This window comes from Chionomys nivalis, chromosome 6 (assembly GCF_950005125.1).
Source record: "Chionomys nivalis chromosome 6, mChiNiv1.1, whole genome shotgun sequence".
Taxonomy (NCBI): domain Eukaryota; kingdom Metazoa; phylum Chordata; class Mammalia; order Rodentia; family Cricetidae; genus Chionomys; species Chionomys nivalis.
The window spans coordinates 2201942-2219095 of NC_080091.1; the positions used below are offsets into that span (position 1 = coordinate 2201942).

Genomic DNA, 17154 nt, shown 5'->3' on the forward strand with positions numbered 1-17154 from the left:
CAGCATCATTTTCACACTGGGTTGCACAAGCAAATGTATACACACACACACACACACACAAAGAGAAAACCACATATACATAGACTCATTCCCCCTCAAACAACCACACACACACCACACGCATATCTACATAAACCTACACATGCCACACATATTATATCGACAGACAAATATATACAAAGCATGTAAATACCATATACATATATACTCACTCATATAGATCGAACACACGCATAGCATATAAACACACACATATATACACTATACACACATCACATACGTCCCACAAATATACATATACCACAAACATAACATACACTAAACCACTCCCATAATACATATATAACACATACACATATATACACATATACTATATATATAAAACACACAAATATGAGCATATACCTCTCAAAATATAGTTCTTTTTTATACTAAGAAAAGGAGGAAAAGGGTATTAATTTAAAATATATTTTGGATTTTAATTATAGTGGCCTCATTCTCCAAAAATACTTCTGAATTCAGGCATGAAGACCCAAGCCTTGTAATCTTATCAATAAGGAAGCTGGGGCAGGAGGCTTTGATTTTCAGGGCAACTTGTGATGCATGGTTTGAGACCACGCCTCAAACAACAAGAAACAAACTAAAAACTCAATGCTAATTCTGTAGGTGCCTCTCTGGCCCTGTCCATTTTCTCCCACCTCAAAAACTTCAAAAACTTCATCACATTTCTCTCACATTCTGAAGAACTCACCAGCTAAGGAAATACATGACTTCTGCAGTTGATGTCCTTGGAATTGCTGGTGCCAGGGCTTAGGTGAGGTGTTCAGAAGAGAGAAGAGATGAAATGCTAACCCATCTGGCAGTTCCAGACAGAAATTAGCTCAATGGCCGTTTCTGACACCCCATTAAACACTAGTTCATTTGCGTAAAGGTTCTACAAGGCTCAACAGCCATTTCTCAAGCAACATTTGAAGCTGAGGATAAAATAAAACTGCCTGAGACAGAACACATTCATTTCTGTTTGTTCACTTAGCTGTTTCTTCGAGTATGATTTTCATATAGGAAACGTTATTTGAAACCGGTGGAAAATCAGATATCCTATATATGAGAGACTAACAGGTCTTCCATCCAAACAGGCCCGTCTGTAAAAAGCCTGCCCTCCTCGTTCAGCTCTGAAGATGTGCTCTGACTTCAATGCCTTTGAGATTTCTATTTTCTCTATCACAGGGATCTGGCTTGGCTATTTTTCTAGAGGGAATGTCATGACTGCAAACCAATTATTTTTTCTCTTATCTCAAATTAGGCCACAATACCTCTAAGTTGGTATACTATTTCTAAGAAATATTAAAAAATAAAAGCATTTCTTAGGCAGGCAAGGTCACCTCTTCTACATTTGGGCCCAGTTTTCATACACAATGGTCGACTGGCCTAGGTAGGCATTTAAGGACTCTCCTCTTCCTTTGCCCTTTTGTATGGGGGCTGGTGGTGTAAATTTCTACCCATATCCAGCTGTGCCCATTCACATGTTCAAATTTCTATACATGCTTTGCAGAAATTGAGACTTTGCCTCATTTAATGATGCTGTAAAATTTCACCGGATAAAACATGTCAGAGTTTCAAGAGCCTGTCCAAATTTTCCATGCTGTTAAATCCCCTTGTGGAAATAAGGAAGAAAGAAAGGAGGAAAGAGAGAAAGAAAGAAGGACGGGATGGAGAGAGGGACAAAAGAAACAGTAGAGTATGAAAGCTGTTGTAGCTTCAGTTCTTTCCTGACTGCCAAGAAACGTTCATGAAGCAGACCATCAGTACATGGACCATACTCAGGTCCCTCTAGACTGCTGCTCCAGGGAACAGTTCTCCAGTATCTGTACTTAGGGAGACACATAAAACCATGAAAAGGGTAAATGTTATATGTCATGGAAAGCTTCTGTTCTGGTCCTGTAATGTTTGTTCTACAGACTGCCCATGCCTGTGCAGACAGCCTTTCTTCCCTTAGATTTAGGAGACACACATATATACAAAGAGAGAGAGACAGAGAGAGAAGAGAGACAGAGACAGAGACACTGAGAGTCAGCGAGAGATTTACATATGCTTTATTCTATGTGTGACATTTTCCACTGAGGTCTTAACATGGCCTATTTGGTTTTTAATTTTCAACACCATTTCAATTTGAGTTTTGTTAGTAATTCTCTTTGTTGCATTCTATTTTTACATCTTAGATTATCTTCCTCATGTCATTCAGCTTTTGACTTTTGTTCTCTTGAACCATGACCATATTATCTTTGAGCTGTTTGCGCTGTTATATTGTCTGCATGAGCAAACACCATCCAAGGGTTAGCATGCCTCTTGCTGATCTTCTCCTCTTGCCTTCGGGTGTGGCTGTCTCCTTATCATTGTTCTACCGGTAGCAGCTCAGGCAGAAGGGTTTGTGAAGGTGAGATCAGGAGGCTATAGGGGCAGGAGGTGCAGGGCCTACCTGGTAGCACTGGAAATAGAGATTCCATAGTAGTGGGTGGTTTATATGGTGGAAAAGAGTAGGCCTAATAGGAAGTGTACGTTTGAAAGACCTCAGAGGAGCTAGGCAGCAGGACAAAGGGAGAGAGAATTGAAGTGTGAATAACAGCAAGGAGGAAGTCAGTGTGAGACAAAAAGGACTGACAAGCAGAGGTGATTCTCCGTTTTCACACAGTTCTGGGAATTTCAACAGTTTCCTCAAGGGCTGATTACAAGGGAATTTTATCTAACATCTGGAGAACGGATACATGTAATATATGTGCAGGCACACACACATATTTCAAAAATACTGCATAAATAAGTAATAAAGACAAACCCCTGGACTTTGCGGAGTGCAAGCTTCTAGGGGTAGCAGCATGGGATGTAAGATGCCTTGCTCCGCACCAGAGTGTTCACTGTCGCTGTTTCAGAGAAAGGTTCTCTCAATGACCATGGACATGGTTTTGTGGTCTGAGACAAAGACTCTGCTATCGGATAAACCTATCAGAGATTCTCATTCGTCACTGCTGGATAATATATTCCTTTTGATTTTGAAATGAAAAACACCAGCACTTTACCTTTGAGAGACAGAGTCAATGGAAGCTTACAAAAGATGGGACAAAATGATGCTTAAAGACATTTAAGCAGGGGGCTGGAGAGATGGCTCAGCGGTTAAGAGTATTGCCTGCTCTTCCAAAGGTCCTGAATTCAATTCCCAGCAACCACATGGTGGCTCACAACCATCTGTAATAAGGTCTGGTGCCCTCTTCTGACCTGTAGGCATACACACAGATAGAATATTGTACACATAACAAATAAATAAATAAATAAATAAATAAATATTTTTTTTTAAAAAAGACATTTAAGCAGGTTAAGAGCATTAAACACACAGGTGTGGAGTGCCCTGAAATTCACAGTCACTGACTTGAGTATAGAAAAGAAAGCCTCAAAGACTCTCTTTATAAAGCAATAAATTTTACCAGGTATTATAAATATTTGTAGTAAGGAAATTGATAAGAACTCTAAAGTTATGAACTAAATCAAGAGAAAAAAATAAAATAAATATGGCAGATTTTATACCCATTTGGGGAATATGATGCTAAAAAATACTTCATGTTATTGGACAAAGAAAATTGTGCATCTATTCTCATGGAGTCGACGCTGTGCTATACTGTTCCACGAGACAGTGAGCTACGTTTAATTCCCCCAGGGCATGAGGAAAGGCGTGGGTGTTCTTCATTCACAAAGTGCCCTTTCTATAAAATAGCTCATTTGAGATGGTCAATATCACTTTTAGATGATTAATAAAGCATGATGTAGTAAGAGGTTTTTTAAGATAGAAATAGGGAAGCAAGAGTGGAAATGGAAATGTTTATTTTCTTTGCTGGTGTCTGTAGCATCTTTTACAGACACAAGCACATGCACACACATGCACACACACACACAAACACACAAACACAAAGAGAGGGAAATCTTAGGATCATTTTGATGCTCAGAAGCTAGGGACTGGTAAGAAAAAGAAACTTTCTCTATCCAGTGTGTTCTCTGAGGTTGAGATAAATCTACAATTATTTTTATTAACAAACCAAATTATGAACAAATTATATATTCTGACTGAAGGAGGGAGAGGAAATGAAAGAAGGCAACAAAGAGAGTTTAAAAATTGGAGACATTTGCAAATCAGGTTAGGATGACAGCTCAGAACAACCTCCTGACTGTGTGCCACTGATCTGTGATGATGGAGCTCAGAACAACCTCCTGACTGTGAGTCACTGATCTGTGATGACTGAGCTCAGAACAACCTCCTGACTGTGTGTAACTGATCTGTGATGACTGAGCTCAGAACGACCTCCTGACTGTGTGTCACACTTATCTGTGATGATGGAACTCAGAACAATCTCCTGACTGTGTGTCACTGATCTGTGATAACTGAGCTCAGAGGGACCACATTGATTTTGTGTCACTCTTGTCTGTGGACTATCATTCTGGACTCTGAATAACAAGGAGAAAGAAAGTTGAATGCAAGCATTGACCACTTGGGATATTTTAATCACAAATCATGAGCCTTTTTTTTGTTTGTTTGTGTGTGTGTGTGTGTGTGTGTGTGGTCAAGGAATAAAGTATGTGAACCCTCTTACACACTATTCTGCTATTATGTTAGTTTATTGGCTTTATGAGTTTTTTCCCCCACACTAGACAAAGATTTCAGAGAGGGCTTGGGGAATCTTTTTATATTATTTCCTCCTTATATAGGTTTGTGCTCACGACTCTGGAAAACTGTGATAAATACATGTGTATTGTACCAAAATCTTTAAGTTTTTCCTGAAGAAATGGAATGCTTGCTAGTATTTCTGCTCAGTCTCATAACTAATAACAGTACACAGAATTGGCCATTGCTTTGTGGCTCTTTGTTCTATACTGAAGAAAGTGTCTCCTGAGGAGAAAGCTCAGGAGACTTGGGAGTTTGTAAAACTCACAAGCCAAAGAAAGTGCCACGCCATTGTCTTGTGAGTAGCATACAGGAAGTAAGCAATTCTGAAGAATAGGAAAACTCAGAGGAGCTTCCCCAGTGTTGGTGAGGAGACACTGGCTGTTGTGAGTCCTTACCCATGCTGGGTTGGGCTTTTTGAATCTGCCCGAGCTAGAAATTCTCCTTTGCACAAATTCTGCCCCACGGTCATGGAAGCAACCTAGATACAACCACTGATTCCCCAAGCTGTATTTAAACAAAATTATTTCCTTTCCCTGCCCTTGTCCTGTCTTACTGGAGTGAATTGGTATAGACTCCCCAGGAAACATGATTTTTTTTGTTAATTTTTTGTTTAGTTTCTTTTTTATTTCTTTTTCTCTTTGCTTGCTTATTTTGTTTTGATTTTTCAAAGTTTTCTTTTGGGTGAATGCTGCAGAGGTGAGAGGAAGATATGGAGGGGCTGAGGGGTGAGCGGAATTACAGTGAATGATGTAAAATTCCAAAAGATTCAATTAAGAAATTATGTTAAAGAATGAAACAAAACAAAAACAACAAATGAACAAACAGCTAAAAGTTCAAGTCTCTTCTGAGATTTAAGACAATCTTAATTGTAACCCCTTGCAACATCTTGAGCTGGACCATTATTATCTACATTGCTCCCAGCACCACTGTCTTCCAAGTTCCCACTAATATGGCTCATTAAGCCCCCTCCAAAAAAATTCAACTGTTTTCTTTATCCAGAGTCCCAGAGTCTACATTCTGCAACAAGAAGCATGATCAGGCTGTTACATGAATACCCAGCTTCCTGGCGCCAACTGGAGTTTCAAAAGCCCCAACCAGGCTCAGTGCCTAGCTAGTTCTTTCTGTAACCTCTGGATCTGAGTATAACTCCCAGCTACTTCTCCAGCACCATATCTGCCTTCAGTTTTCCAAGCTTCCTGCCAAGGTGATAATGGACTAAACCTCTGCAACTATAAGCAATCCCCAAATAAATGTGCGCTCTCTCTCTCTCTCTCTCTCTCTCTCTCTCTCTCTCTCTCTCTCTCTCTCTCTCTCTTTCTCTCTGAGTTGCTTTGGTCATGGTGTCTTTTTACAGCAATGCAATAGCAACCTAGACAGTAGGGTAACAATAGAAATGTATTCTGGTCCTAGAAAGAAACAAGACAAAATTTAGAAATCATTTGGGCAAAATCGTAGAGTTTAAGATCCCTCCAGAGATCCCAGAATGAATCTGTCCCTTGCCTCTTTCAAGGAGTAAATTTCCTCCAGAGCTTCCCAAGGTAGACTTGCCCCTTACCTTTTTATGCTTTTGGCAGTCCTTGGCTCTAGCTGAAGTTTTTCTGTCTTCCAATCTCCCAGTCTCTCTTTTTTTCCTCTTCATATTGCCTCCACCCTGTGCATGAGTCAGATCTCTCTCTCTTTCTCTCTCTCTCTCTCTCTCTCTCTCTCTCTCTCTCTCCCTCCCTCCCTCCCTCCCTCCCTCCCTTCTTCTCTCTCTTCTCTCACTCTCTCTCTCTCCTCTCTCACACTCTCTCCTGCCCTACTCATTTTGTGTGTGTGTATATGCAGGGGTGCTCGCATGCCATGGCTTACTTGAATAGGTCAGGAAACAACTCTTTAGAGGGGTTCTTCCTTTTCAACATTGTGGGTCCACAGATAGAACTCAAATCATCAAGCATAAAGGTCCTGTTATCGACAGTTATCTTACAGGCTTTCTGCTTCTTTATCATGAAGACATTTGTGAGTGACTTGAGTCACTCTCAGTGTCATCCAGGATAATCTCACCACCTTAAAATTCTTAATTATTCGGGCAATGGTGGCGCATGCCTTTAATCCCAGCACTCGGGAGGCAGAGGCAGGTGGATTTCTGTGAGTTCGAGACCAGCCTGGTCTACAGAGCTAGTTCCAGGACAGGCTCCAAAGCCACAGAGAAACCCTGTCTCGAAAAAAAAAATCTTAATTATTACATGAATATTTTTAAAGCTAACTGTGGCATAAGGTTTTGGGACATGTTTTAGGCAAATGTGTGTATTATTCAGGAAGTTTTAATTGAAGAATATATAATTGGTATAATTGTTAATATGTAGAAATCCATGCAATCACATTTTACATTAATGAGGAAAGGGAAAGGAAGGGAACAATGGTAGCGGTCCTTATAACTGTACAATTGTACCCTCAAAAGAACTATGTGACTGGCATTAGTGTCTATGTTTAAGTAACATTTAATTACTAAAACTGAAATAGATATATTAGAGTATAAACTATTAGGATGACAGATGGTGAGAAATGTTACGTAGATTGAAGATAGATGTAGAAAGTAGATAAACAGACAGACAGATGATAAGTAGATAGAACCACTATGTCTTCCTATTCCTAAGTTCAGGCCCTTTTCCCTTTCCAAATACTGATAGTTCATAATATCTTGAAGAAGGAACATAGAGTGTATAATTTTAAGTAATTATTTAAAAACATCTCCATATTGTGTACTAACTGAAGATAACATATTTGTAAAAAATTAATATTTTAGTGCCATAAGTATATGTTAAATGATAAAATTATAAAAGTAGCTTGGTTGATGACCTTGATAACTTCAGATGGTCCACCTTTCTAAGACACGTACTAAGGACATGGCAGGAAATTTTGACAGTCATTTTATAAAAGTACAAGGAAACAGGAGCATTTCTTGAATATTCAGAAATGCTTCAGGTAAATCAAAAGACAATTTAAAGTAAGCCAGGCAACTGCTTATTACACCTATGGTCACTTCAGTGGATTCACACAGAGATTATTTGCCACTCAGGAGTCACCCACTGAGTTACATATTCTTGTTTCTATAAACTAAATGTCTAAAATTACTGACTCTGACAGGTAAAATGTAGAAAATCATCAGGATTTTAAAATCCAAATTCCTATATTACTAGTGAAATTCACAAGTGAAAGTAACTACATCACTAATGTTGGCAAAATTCTCTCCTGACTTGGAGATGTGACTTAGTAGACAACGTATCATGCTTGCAGAGGATCTGAATTCAGTGAGTGGCTCACAACCACCTGTAACTCCAGCTTCAAGGCATCTGAAACCTTTTTCTGACCTCCATGGACACCTTTATTTATATCACACATACACAAACACACACACAAACATGAACACACACCTACATACACACACCCATACATGCACATATACCCATACACATACCACTTGCTCACACATGCACACACAGCACACACATACACAGACACGCTCACACACGCACACAAACATCCATACATGCATACCACAAGCTTGCATGCACACATACACAGCAGACACACACACACCACACACACAGAGACACACACACACAAACAAACAAAAATAAACCTTTAAGGGAATCCTCTTTTTTGAATATCAATCCACATAAACCTTTTTTCATCTTTCCCTGTTTATTTCCTCCTTGCCTCTCTTCCATCCCTTATTTCTATTTTTTTATTTTTTGTTTTTTCAATGAAGTACATTAGTAACTGATGTAAAATATGTCTCTCTTTGCTAAAGAAAAAACAAACCAGGAGTATCTTTTAGCAGCACTGATTAACATGTGCCTTGCTGATTATTCATGATTTAGAGCCACTCTATATATTTGAAATGTATTTTATTATTTATTGACTTGTATGTGCATGTGAATGCAACATATATGCATATGGAAAATCTGAAAAGAAATAATTCTCATAATTTCATAGTCTCGTTATTATCTGATAATGAAAGTTGTCTATTCTACTCAAGTTGCAAAAAATACAGTCTGGTTAAGGCATATTTCTTTATTCATTTATAACTTTATTTTTATTTCATTAAAACAAATTGTATTTTTTATTTTACATACCAATCCCAGTTCCCAATCTTTCCCCTTCTCCAATTCCCTCCATCTACTCTCCCCTATCCAACATCCACTTATCAGAGAGGGCAAGGCACATTGCTTTAGGGAAGGTCCAAGGCCCTCCCTACTATATTTAGGTTGATATCCATCCAAAGAGGATAAGTTCCCAAAAAGCCAGTAGAAGCAGTAGGAATAAATCCTGGTGCCACTACCAGTGGCCCCGCAGACTGGCCCAGCCATATAACTGTCACCCACATTCAGAGGGACTAGTTTTGTCCTCTGCTGGTTGCTTCCCTGCTTGGCTGGAATTGGTGAGCTCCCATTAGCTCAGGTAGACTGTTTCTGTGGGTGTACCCATCATAGTCTTAACTTGCTTGCAAATGGATTATTTATTTTTACTCAATAAACATTGATCAGAAGTCACACATGGTCAAGAAAATGCATGGAAGATATAATACTGAAAAGCTAGTCTTCATTCTTGTAATTTACAAAACAATCAATACTTTTATTGTTAATATAACTGCACTACACACTTAATATATATTAATAGACAGATTTTATGCACCATGCCCTTTACTTCTGAAAAGTGCAGAGTGCAAATGGCAGGTAGATTAGTGACTACATAATCCAATCCAGAAAGATTAAATGCTAGGAGGGGTCAAAGAGTAAGATGTGAAGATTTCCATTATGCATTAATTTTATGAGGCTACAAATGGTCTTAAATGGGAGGTTCATGGATTTTTATTTATGTATAGTACAGAGGAATTGTTTTTATGACATTGAAATAATGACCTCTGGGGAAATCTGGTTTCCACGATGGGTACTGTAAGCAATATTTCCATATTTTACCTTCTTCCTCTAACGTTTCACACATGGGGTTCATTCATCTGTCCTGTTATGCGAGAAGCACTCCTTTTAGTTTCTTAGGTTTTCTGTAATGGAATTTCTCATAAATATCCTTTTCTTAAATCTCTAATAATTTGTAACATTTTAACTCTCCTAGGTTTAGTCCATGTATTTGAGTGATGACTGAGTAAGGTTTTACTAAGAGGGGGAAACCATGACAAGCTGATACTCAAAAGCTATATGAGCAGTGATGATGCTGGTTCTGGGGTACATAGAGCTGGGGAGATGGAAAACAATGGTCAGGGAGTCATGAAACCAGGAAGACTAAAATGAAATCAGTTCTCCAACTCTTTCAAGACACAGAAGTGGAGGGAATTGATTGTTTTGTGTTAGATCAGAAGATGTTTTCTGCCACCATTGATGTGGAGATGATAAATACTTGAAAGATATGCACAACAGGAAGATTGCAGACTCCTAACATATTTAGAATGAGGAGGAAGTCTAGATGAGGAAGCAATGCTGGGAAAAACACAGTACTTTAGTATATTCTGCTTGCCTTGGGCATCACAATTTATTAAACTGTGATTTACCCTCTATATTCTGGAGCTTACCGTAAAAAAGAGCTTGGAAGTCAGGAGGTAATAGAAGTGTCAATGTGTTCCAAGATATATTTTCTTTTATTGCTCTGGTATCTTCTCTTCTTCTCTAGTGAACCCTCCTTTCTCAAGGGAAACCTATTTGATTTAAGTTGAATAAAACCTACACAACTTAAGGACAGAAGTGTGAAGAAGACGTGACTAACTGAACTTCCTATTTTCCTGGCTGTAATGATTGTTGTAGGCATGCCAAAAATTTAGAATCTTCTCTGGAAATTTCTGTTAAAACAAGCCAAAAAATTATCACTATTCCCTGTTCCTATGATGGAGTGTGTGTGAAGTGAATGGCTGGTACTTTTGTTTACTTTGTAGAGAGACTATGAGGATATCTGTGATGTCTGTGAACACAGGATAGAAGCCAAGTATACTCTGGTATTTTTATTCATGGAGTTTTGATTGCTTAAGCCATTTTAAGAAAATACTTACGCAAAGCATACAGATTAATGAATTAATTACCTCAAAGTATAATCACGATGATGATTGTAATTGCTTACCATTGTTGGGGTTTTAACAAGTTTCAAATGTCTAAGATGCATTGTTTCCACATGTTCTAAAATGCCAACAATTCAAAGTAGATGAATGGCAAAGTGACTTTAATAAATGACACACAACCAAAGTTCACATTTACTTTTCTATGAAGAATTAGAGTCATAATCATCTATCAGGTAAAAAAAAAAATAGTGCCGATACGGCTGTAAACACAGATGAACTCCCAATTTGACCAATTCTAAACTTCCACAAATGTATGTAGCTCACCAGTATTTTCAGTAATAATTTACATAGTGGAATTAGTTGCTCACTACATGAAATGAGGGAGTGTCTAAGGCAGACTGTCAACTCCCCTGAGAGAATGAGTATCTCTACAATGAGCGAGCATTACCTCTGAAATGCCAAGTCAAAATTCCTTTGCCGAATAAAAAGTTCTTTTCTGTAGTCATGTACGATAGAGGCCATCTTCATATTTATTTTTCTGTGTATTACACTTTGGCCATTTCAATCACATTAGCTTTAATGTAAAACCTCTTCTAACAGACACTTCCAGCCTTGATTCAGAAAGTAAAATGTATGCTTTGCTAGTTAGCTTGCTTTAAATTGCCCCCAGCAACAAAAAAACCACCAAAATTAACCCCTTTCTTCACGTGAATGTGTAACTAACAATTATTTTCACTATAAGAAATAAAGCATTGTTTTCTGTGGTGGGTGAACATCCCAAAGTGTGAATTCCTTACTCCTTTCCAAAGACATGCGAACTTACACGCAATACTTCTGATCCTTGCCTATTAAAAGTTGCTAAGATACTTTTGTTAATACGCCAGAGATCAAAACTCCTAGAATGGTTTGAAGACTACCAATCTCCTATTCACAATCCACTTAGAAACTCAAAATGCAAACTGATTGACAGCTAGGAGTTTTGCACATGCAGTCACAACAAGACAATGTCAAGACAGAGTAGAGTGGGTACTAAAACTCAGTAATGGATTCCTATACATAACACTTTAGAAAAGGAAGAGAGTCCCCATGAAGCCACAAGTGTGAACAAGAGCGGAACTCCTCCAGGTCAGAGAGTGGTACTAGCCTAAGGCTGCAAACGCTAAGAGGAAACTGGGAGGTATCATGGTCCCAAACCTTCAGACAGACCTGAGCTACACTGATTTTATTTCTGACACCTTGCCTCAGATCTCCAAGGCAGCTAAGTTCTGCCATGCTGAGCTGCCTGGCCATTGGCACTGTCCCCAGTAGCTCTAGGGACTCATGTGGATGATTCATAGTATGTCGTAAAAGCTATGTCAGAGTTACGCATAATAATGGGCTGGTCAAAATTCATCCCGAGAATGGCAAGTCACCAGAAATAAGGTTAGAATGTTGTGAGGAGATATTACTAAAATATCCTGAGCTCATCTTGGGCTCAGGGTGTGTGTGAGGCAAAACTTAGCACCTGTTCATCTATGGGCAGTGCAGGAATCCATTAAGAATAGTGACGCGAAGCACTCCATTACATTATGAAATACTGTATCCCCTCCACAGCACTGTGTTCACTGAGGCAAGTGGACGGAATGATTACCTTAGAGAAATTTCCAGTCACATATTTAGAGTTGAACTGAAGTGGGTTTTCTTTTTAATTTACTAGGGTTTTCTCTACAACAATGTTCATTGACATTTGGTTCTTTTGTTGTTTACTACATTTATAGACTCCTTTAAAGAAATTTAAAACTGCTTGTTCCAAAAGTAAATATCCACATGCATCATTTCTTATCATTTTAGGGCAGTTAGAAACATCAGATGATGAGCTTTAACAAGGGCTTCTCTGCATGTAGAGAACGATAAATTAAAAATCAGATTTAATATTCAAACCTAGAAGTAGGTTCCAATTATCTTGAAAAATAAAAATCAATGGAATGAAATCCTTTCTACTTCCTAAGCTCATTGCAGCTGTGAGATAGTAATTCTTTGCAGCACTTTTGCTCTCCGTGGTTATGTTACTGCAGCTCAGCTGAGCATTCAAATTCTCCAAACTTCTGGTTAAAAGTCTACATGCATTTTCTTTGTGTATTCTTTGATTAGTGTACAATTTCCTGTAATGTGAAAATTACCTCATTCTGTAGGTCACGGATCATCTTGCTCTTTCTTTCCACTTCAGTCTTCAAAAAATTAATCTGAAAAATAAATAGAATAGTATGGATACACCTTATTGATATATTACCTTGCTCTTTTTTACTTTATATCATTTTGAGGTATCCTGAAATTATTACAGTTTTAATAAAAACATTAAAAAAGAAAGGATTAAAGTTTCATTAACCAAAACCTTAATTTCCTATATCATTATTCAAATTATTATATATATAGTTTATTACATTAAAGCTTGTGTAAGTTTTCAAAGACATAATTTTATATTAGTGAAATATATTGATATTCTTTTTAATACCAATCAATCTACATTTGTTTTCAACTAATTATGGAAATGATTAAATTGGGGCTGCTGATATCAAAAATTTAATCAAGGTGCTAAAGATCACAGTAGCTGATATAACTCCAAATACAGTGAATTAAATAATTTTGGTTCTTTTGAAGAGAAACAAAGGGCCAGAATTCAGTTTCACGATCTACATCCATCCTTTCATGGCGGCTTCCATTATGACTATTTCCCAGGTAGCATGTATGAGAAATCCACCACCCAGTAAAAGTTACCCCAGATTTTGACTCTAAACTATAGAAGCATCTATTGTCTTTTCCGTGGTGCTTCAGCTAAGGAACCCAGAGAGAACCAGCTGTTCTGTAGCTCACATGGGTAGAAGATGTTATTGACCACCATTTTTGGTGTGGAAAGTCAAAAGACATGTTCAAATGATTAGCAAGAAGAGAATAGCAGGTTTCACAGAGATGGGATGAAGCTGGCATATGCAGATATCTGAGTCATATAGGTAGAGAGGTATAAGAATGATTCCAGATGGAGTCTCTCATGTCTTCAAGAGCTGAAACAGCTGTACTACTTTCTAGAAGACCCATAGCACCTGACTCCTGATCTTTGCTTTCTATAAAGGTCTGCTGGAGCCTTATGTTACCAGTAAGTGCCCTGCTCTTAGAGAATCTATGAACATAACAGCTCCATCTGTTACTGAATACTCAAGCTGAACCATCTGATAGTGATGGTATATATAAAACAGAAAATGCTTAAGAACTACCCGGCCTATTGTTTCAATCATTAATTCTCGAGGATAATTTAAACTATGTGGATGCTTAGGTCAAGGAAATACCACTGATCACAATCACTGTCCCATTACATGGGAAACTCAAGACCTTTGGTGATCCAAAATATTTACCTGTAATGGCGTGACACTATTTAAAGTTTATATATCAGCAGAACCAGGGCATGCTTTCTGATAGGTGAATTTCATAGCTAGTTCTATACATAAGTATTTTGTTGGTTAACAAAGACTTTAAATTGTGAAATAGTGGAAGCAACCTTAGTTACATACATAACCTATTCTGATGCCAAACCTTCATTTATTGATACATTCAGTATGCTTGCATTGCTAAAATTCACATTTATTAGGAATATACTGAAATAGATTTCAATATCAGGTTTGTAATTCATTAAATACTCCACACAGCCATATGAGAATATGAAACTCAAATATATTCAGAATATTTTAAAATATTAGCATTTTGAGATCACTGGCTTAGAATCCCAGCAGGATTTAACTTCCCTGCAGAAATAAGTATTCCTGGTATTGACTTCAATAATGGCTTTCAGAGACAAGAATATCAAGTGTTTGCTGTGAGCAAAGCATGGAAGAAAGGTGCTTCTTTATGCTTGATGAAGATGGAAGCTTTGAGGCAACTCTTGCCTTAGAATTATGTCTCATCCAGGACAAGTTGAGCTATAAAAGTTAACAGGAGTCATGAAATGCATCCAAACACCATTAATATCTTTAATTATCATCGTCACACCTGCTAGCCTGCTATCCCTGCTGTCTGTCAGGCTTTGGCAAGGCGGACCCAAAGCTGAATGATTTCTCACTGCAATATCCATGCAGAGATGAAAACAAATCTTTCTGTCTTCATAAAAAGTGTGTTGGAACATGATCATTTCAAGGGGTATCTGCTGCTCACATAATAAAAATTTTCATAAATATATTCTCTTTCACTTTCATGTTTTATGACTTAATAAACAAGTTTGTTATTGTAATTCAAAGAATTTTAGTTTGGACCTGGAAAAACTTCGCTTATTGTAATTTTTGGAAGAATTGTACAATTTTTCATTTGAATAAAAAGATCACAATTCAAAATTCAATCAAGGTCACCATAAAAGTATATCTTTCCTTTGAATATGAAATGTGATGGAGGTGGATCTTGTATTAATCTGTTGCTATAATTACCATAATAACAGCGCAGTTAACGTTTGGACTGAACAGGACACAGGTGGTACAGTATTATCTGTACATGGTGCAACTTAAGTTTTTAAAAAGTGCTTAACATTTTAAAAAATGCTCCTGGATAGTAAAAAAATTACAGATTCACAATAAAACTGATTCAGACACTGTTGGATAAATGTACGTAGGCTTGAGAGAGAAAAATATATATATATAAAAAAAATAAAGTTAATGTCTTAAAAAACGGGTAAAGTCTTTAAAGAGACAGAGTACAAATAGTTATAGATTAAAAAAAATAAAACAATAAGCCACATAAAAATGAAAAATTCACAGAGAGTCTGGATTCTTTTTTTTCTCTTTTATTTATTTTTTTATTAATTAATTTATTTAATTATTAAAGATTTCTGCCTCTTCCCCGCCACCACCTTCCATCCCCCCCTCCCCCAATCAAGTCTTCCTCCCTCCTCAGCCCAAAGAGCAAGCAGGTTTCCCTGCCCTGTGGGAGGTCCAAGGACCACCCACCTCCATACAGGTCTATTAAGGTAAGCATCCAAACTACCTGGGCTCCCACAAAGCCATTACGTGGATTCTTTATATTATTATGTTTTCTTTAAAATTTTTGACTATAAAGGAGCTAAATGCAGAGAGACATTTCATTATATGGGCTGCCAAGCTAAACCAGAATGGATATAAGGGTATTATGATTTCAGAATATGGGTCTAAGGATATGATGCTTTGGAGAGGGTCTTCTTTTGTTTTCACAGAGGATGAGACTCTATGGATTGCGTCTATCCCAATATGGTATGATAGACCACTCCCTCTTTAAAGGTTGCTGTGAACACCTTCAAAAAATTACTTCATTCAACTGCCGACTGAGATGACCCTGACACACAGGTTACACCATAAAAGATTTAAATACAGCGCCCCCATTCAGCAAAAAGCAGTTTGGAGAAAAAAAACTGCGCCCATATTCCCAAATATTGTTTATAAATATTCTTTTACATTTAAAGGGGGATATGATATAGATATAAATAATTTGTATTGGTATGGATCTTAAGGTCAATTTTGTTATATGTATATTTATTTCTGCTCTTGATTAAGGTATTGTGATTATGTAGTTCATTTAAAAATGTAATGTATAATTAGGAAATATAGGTTGTTAGTGGAAATCATCAATAATAGTCAAGCTTGTAGTCATGTTAGTTAGATTTTCTAGATATATAGAGATATAGTTCAATTAAATAGGCATTCTTCATATCTTTCAAAGACTACAGAATATGAAATTTTAAATATTTTAATAACTTAGGGTTTTTCATGACAATGAAACACGTCTGCTCATGGCAGCACCAAGCTACTTCAAGAGGAAGATGGGCATCGAAGACGCTCCTTATGGAGTTGGTTAGCCATTTGGGCAAGAAACTCCTCTTGCCTGGACTGATACATAAACTGGACACAGAGAACCCTCAGAGAGAGGACTGTTGAACTTGCCTAAAGGTGAGATGGTCTTTTGGGGTTCCTAACTTATGAAAGAGTCTGAGAGACATTCTGCAGGACACAGCAGAAAGTGACTGAACTGTCTTTGGAATTTCCTGCTTCATGAAAATGTCTGCTGGATACTATGGGCCTGAAGGCTAAAGATGGATGCCCCAACGGTACAAAGGAACTTTGGGTGACTGTCCAGGCAGTGAGATGTCTCTGTCATTTCTAGAGTTTTGGATCTCTTGTTTGCTTAGGTAATATTATATCCTTCTGGAGTCTTTGATGGAGTTGAAGAATGGTTAGTTATAGTTATAGTTTTCCTTAGTTATGATAAAGGATAAAATAGATATAAATATTACAACTGTAATTCTTGCTTGATAACTGTTTTGTTATATGTAATCTTACTATGTTAAAATGAAAGCCTTTTTTGTTTAAACAGAAAAAGGAGAAATGATGGAGGTGGATCTTGTATTAATCTGTTGCTT

At 37.4% G+C, this 17154-nt stretch overlaps 1 protein-coding gene across 1 annotated transcript in view; it reads right to left on the bottom strand.

Annotated features, from left to right (window-relative positions):
• The window catches only part of LOC130875602 (leucine zipper protein 2-like), a 133058-nt gene that overhangs the window by 86253 nt on the left and 29651 nt on the right, over positions 1 to 17154 (bottom strand). Inside the window, exon 5 of the mRNA XM_057771620.1 lies at positions 12911 to 12973. Within this exon, the coding sequence (XP_057627603.1) occupies positions 12911 to 12973 (63 nt within the window). The remainder of the gene's footprint in view (positions 1 to 12910; positions 12974 to 17154) is intronic.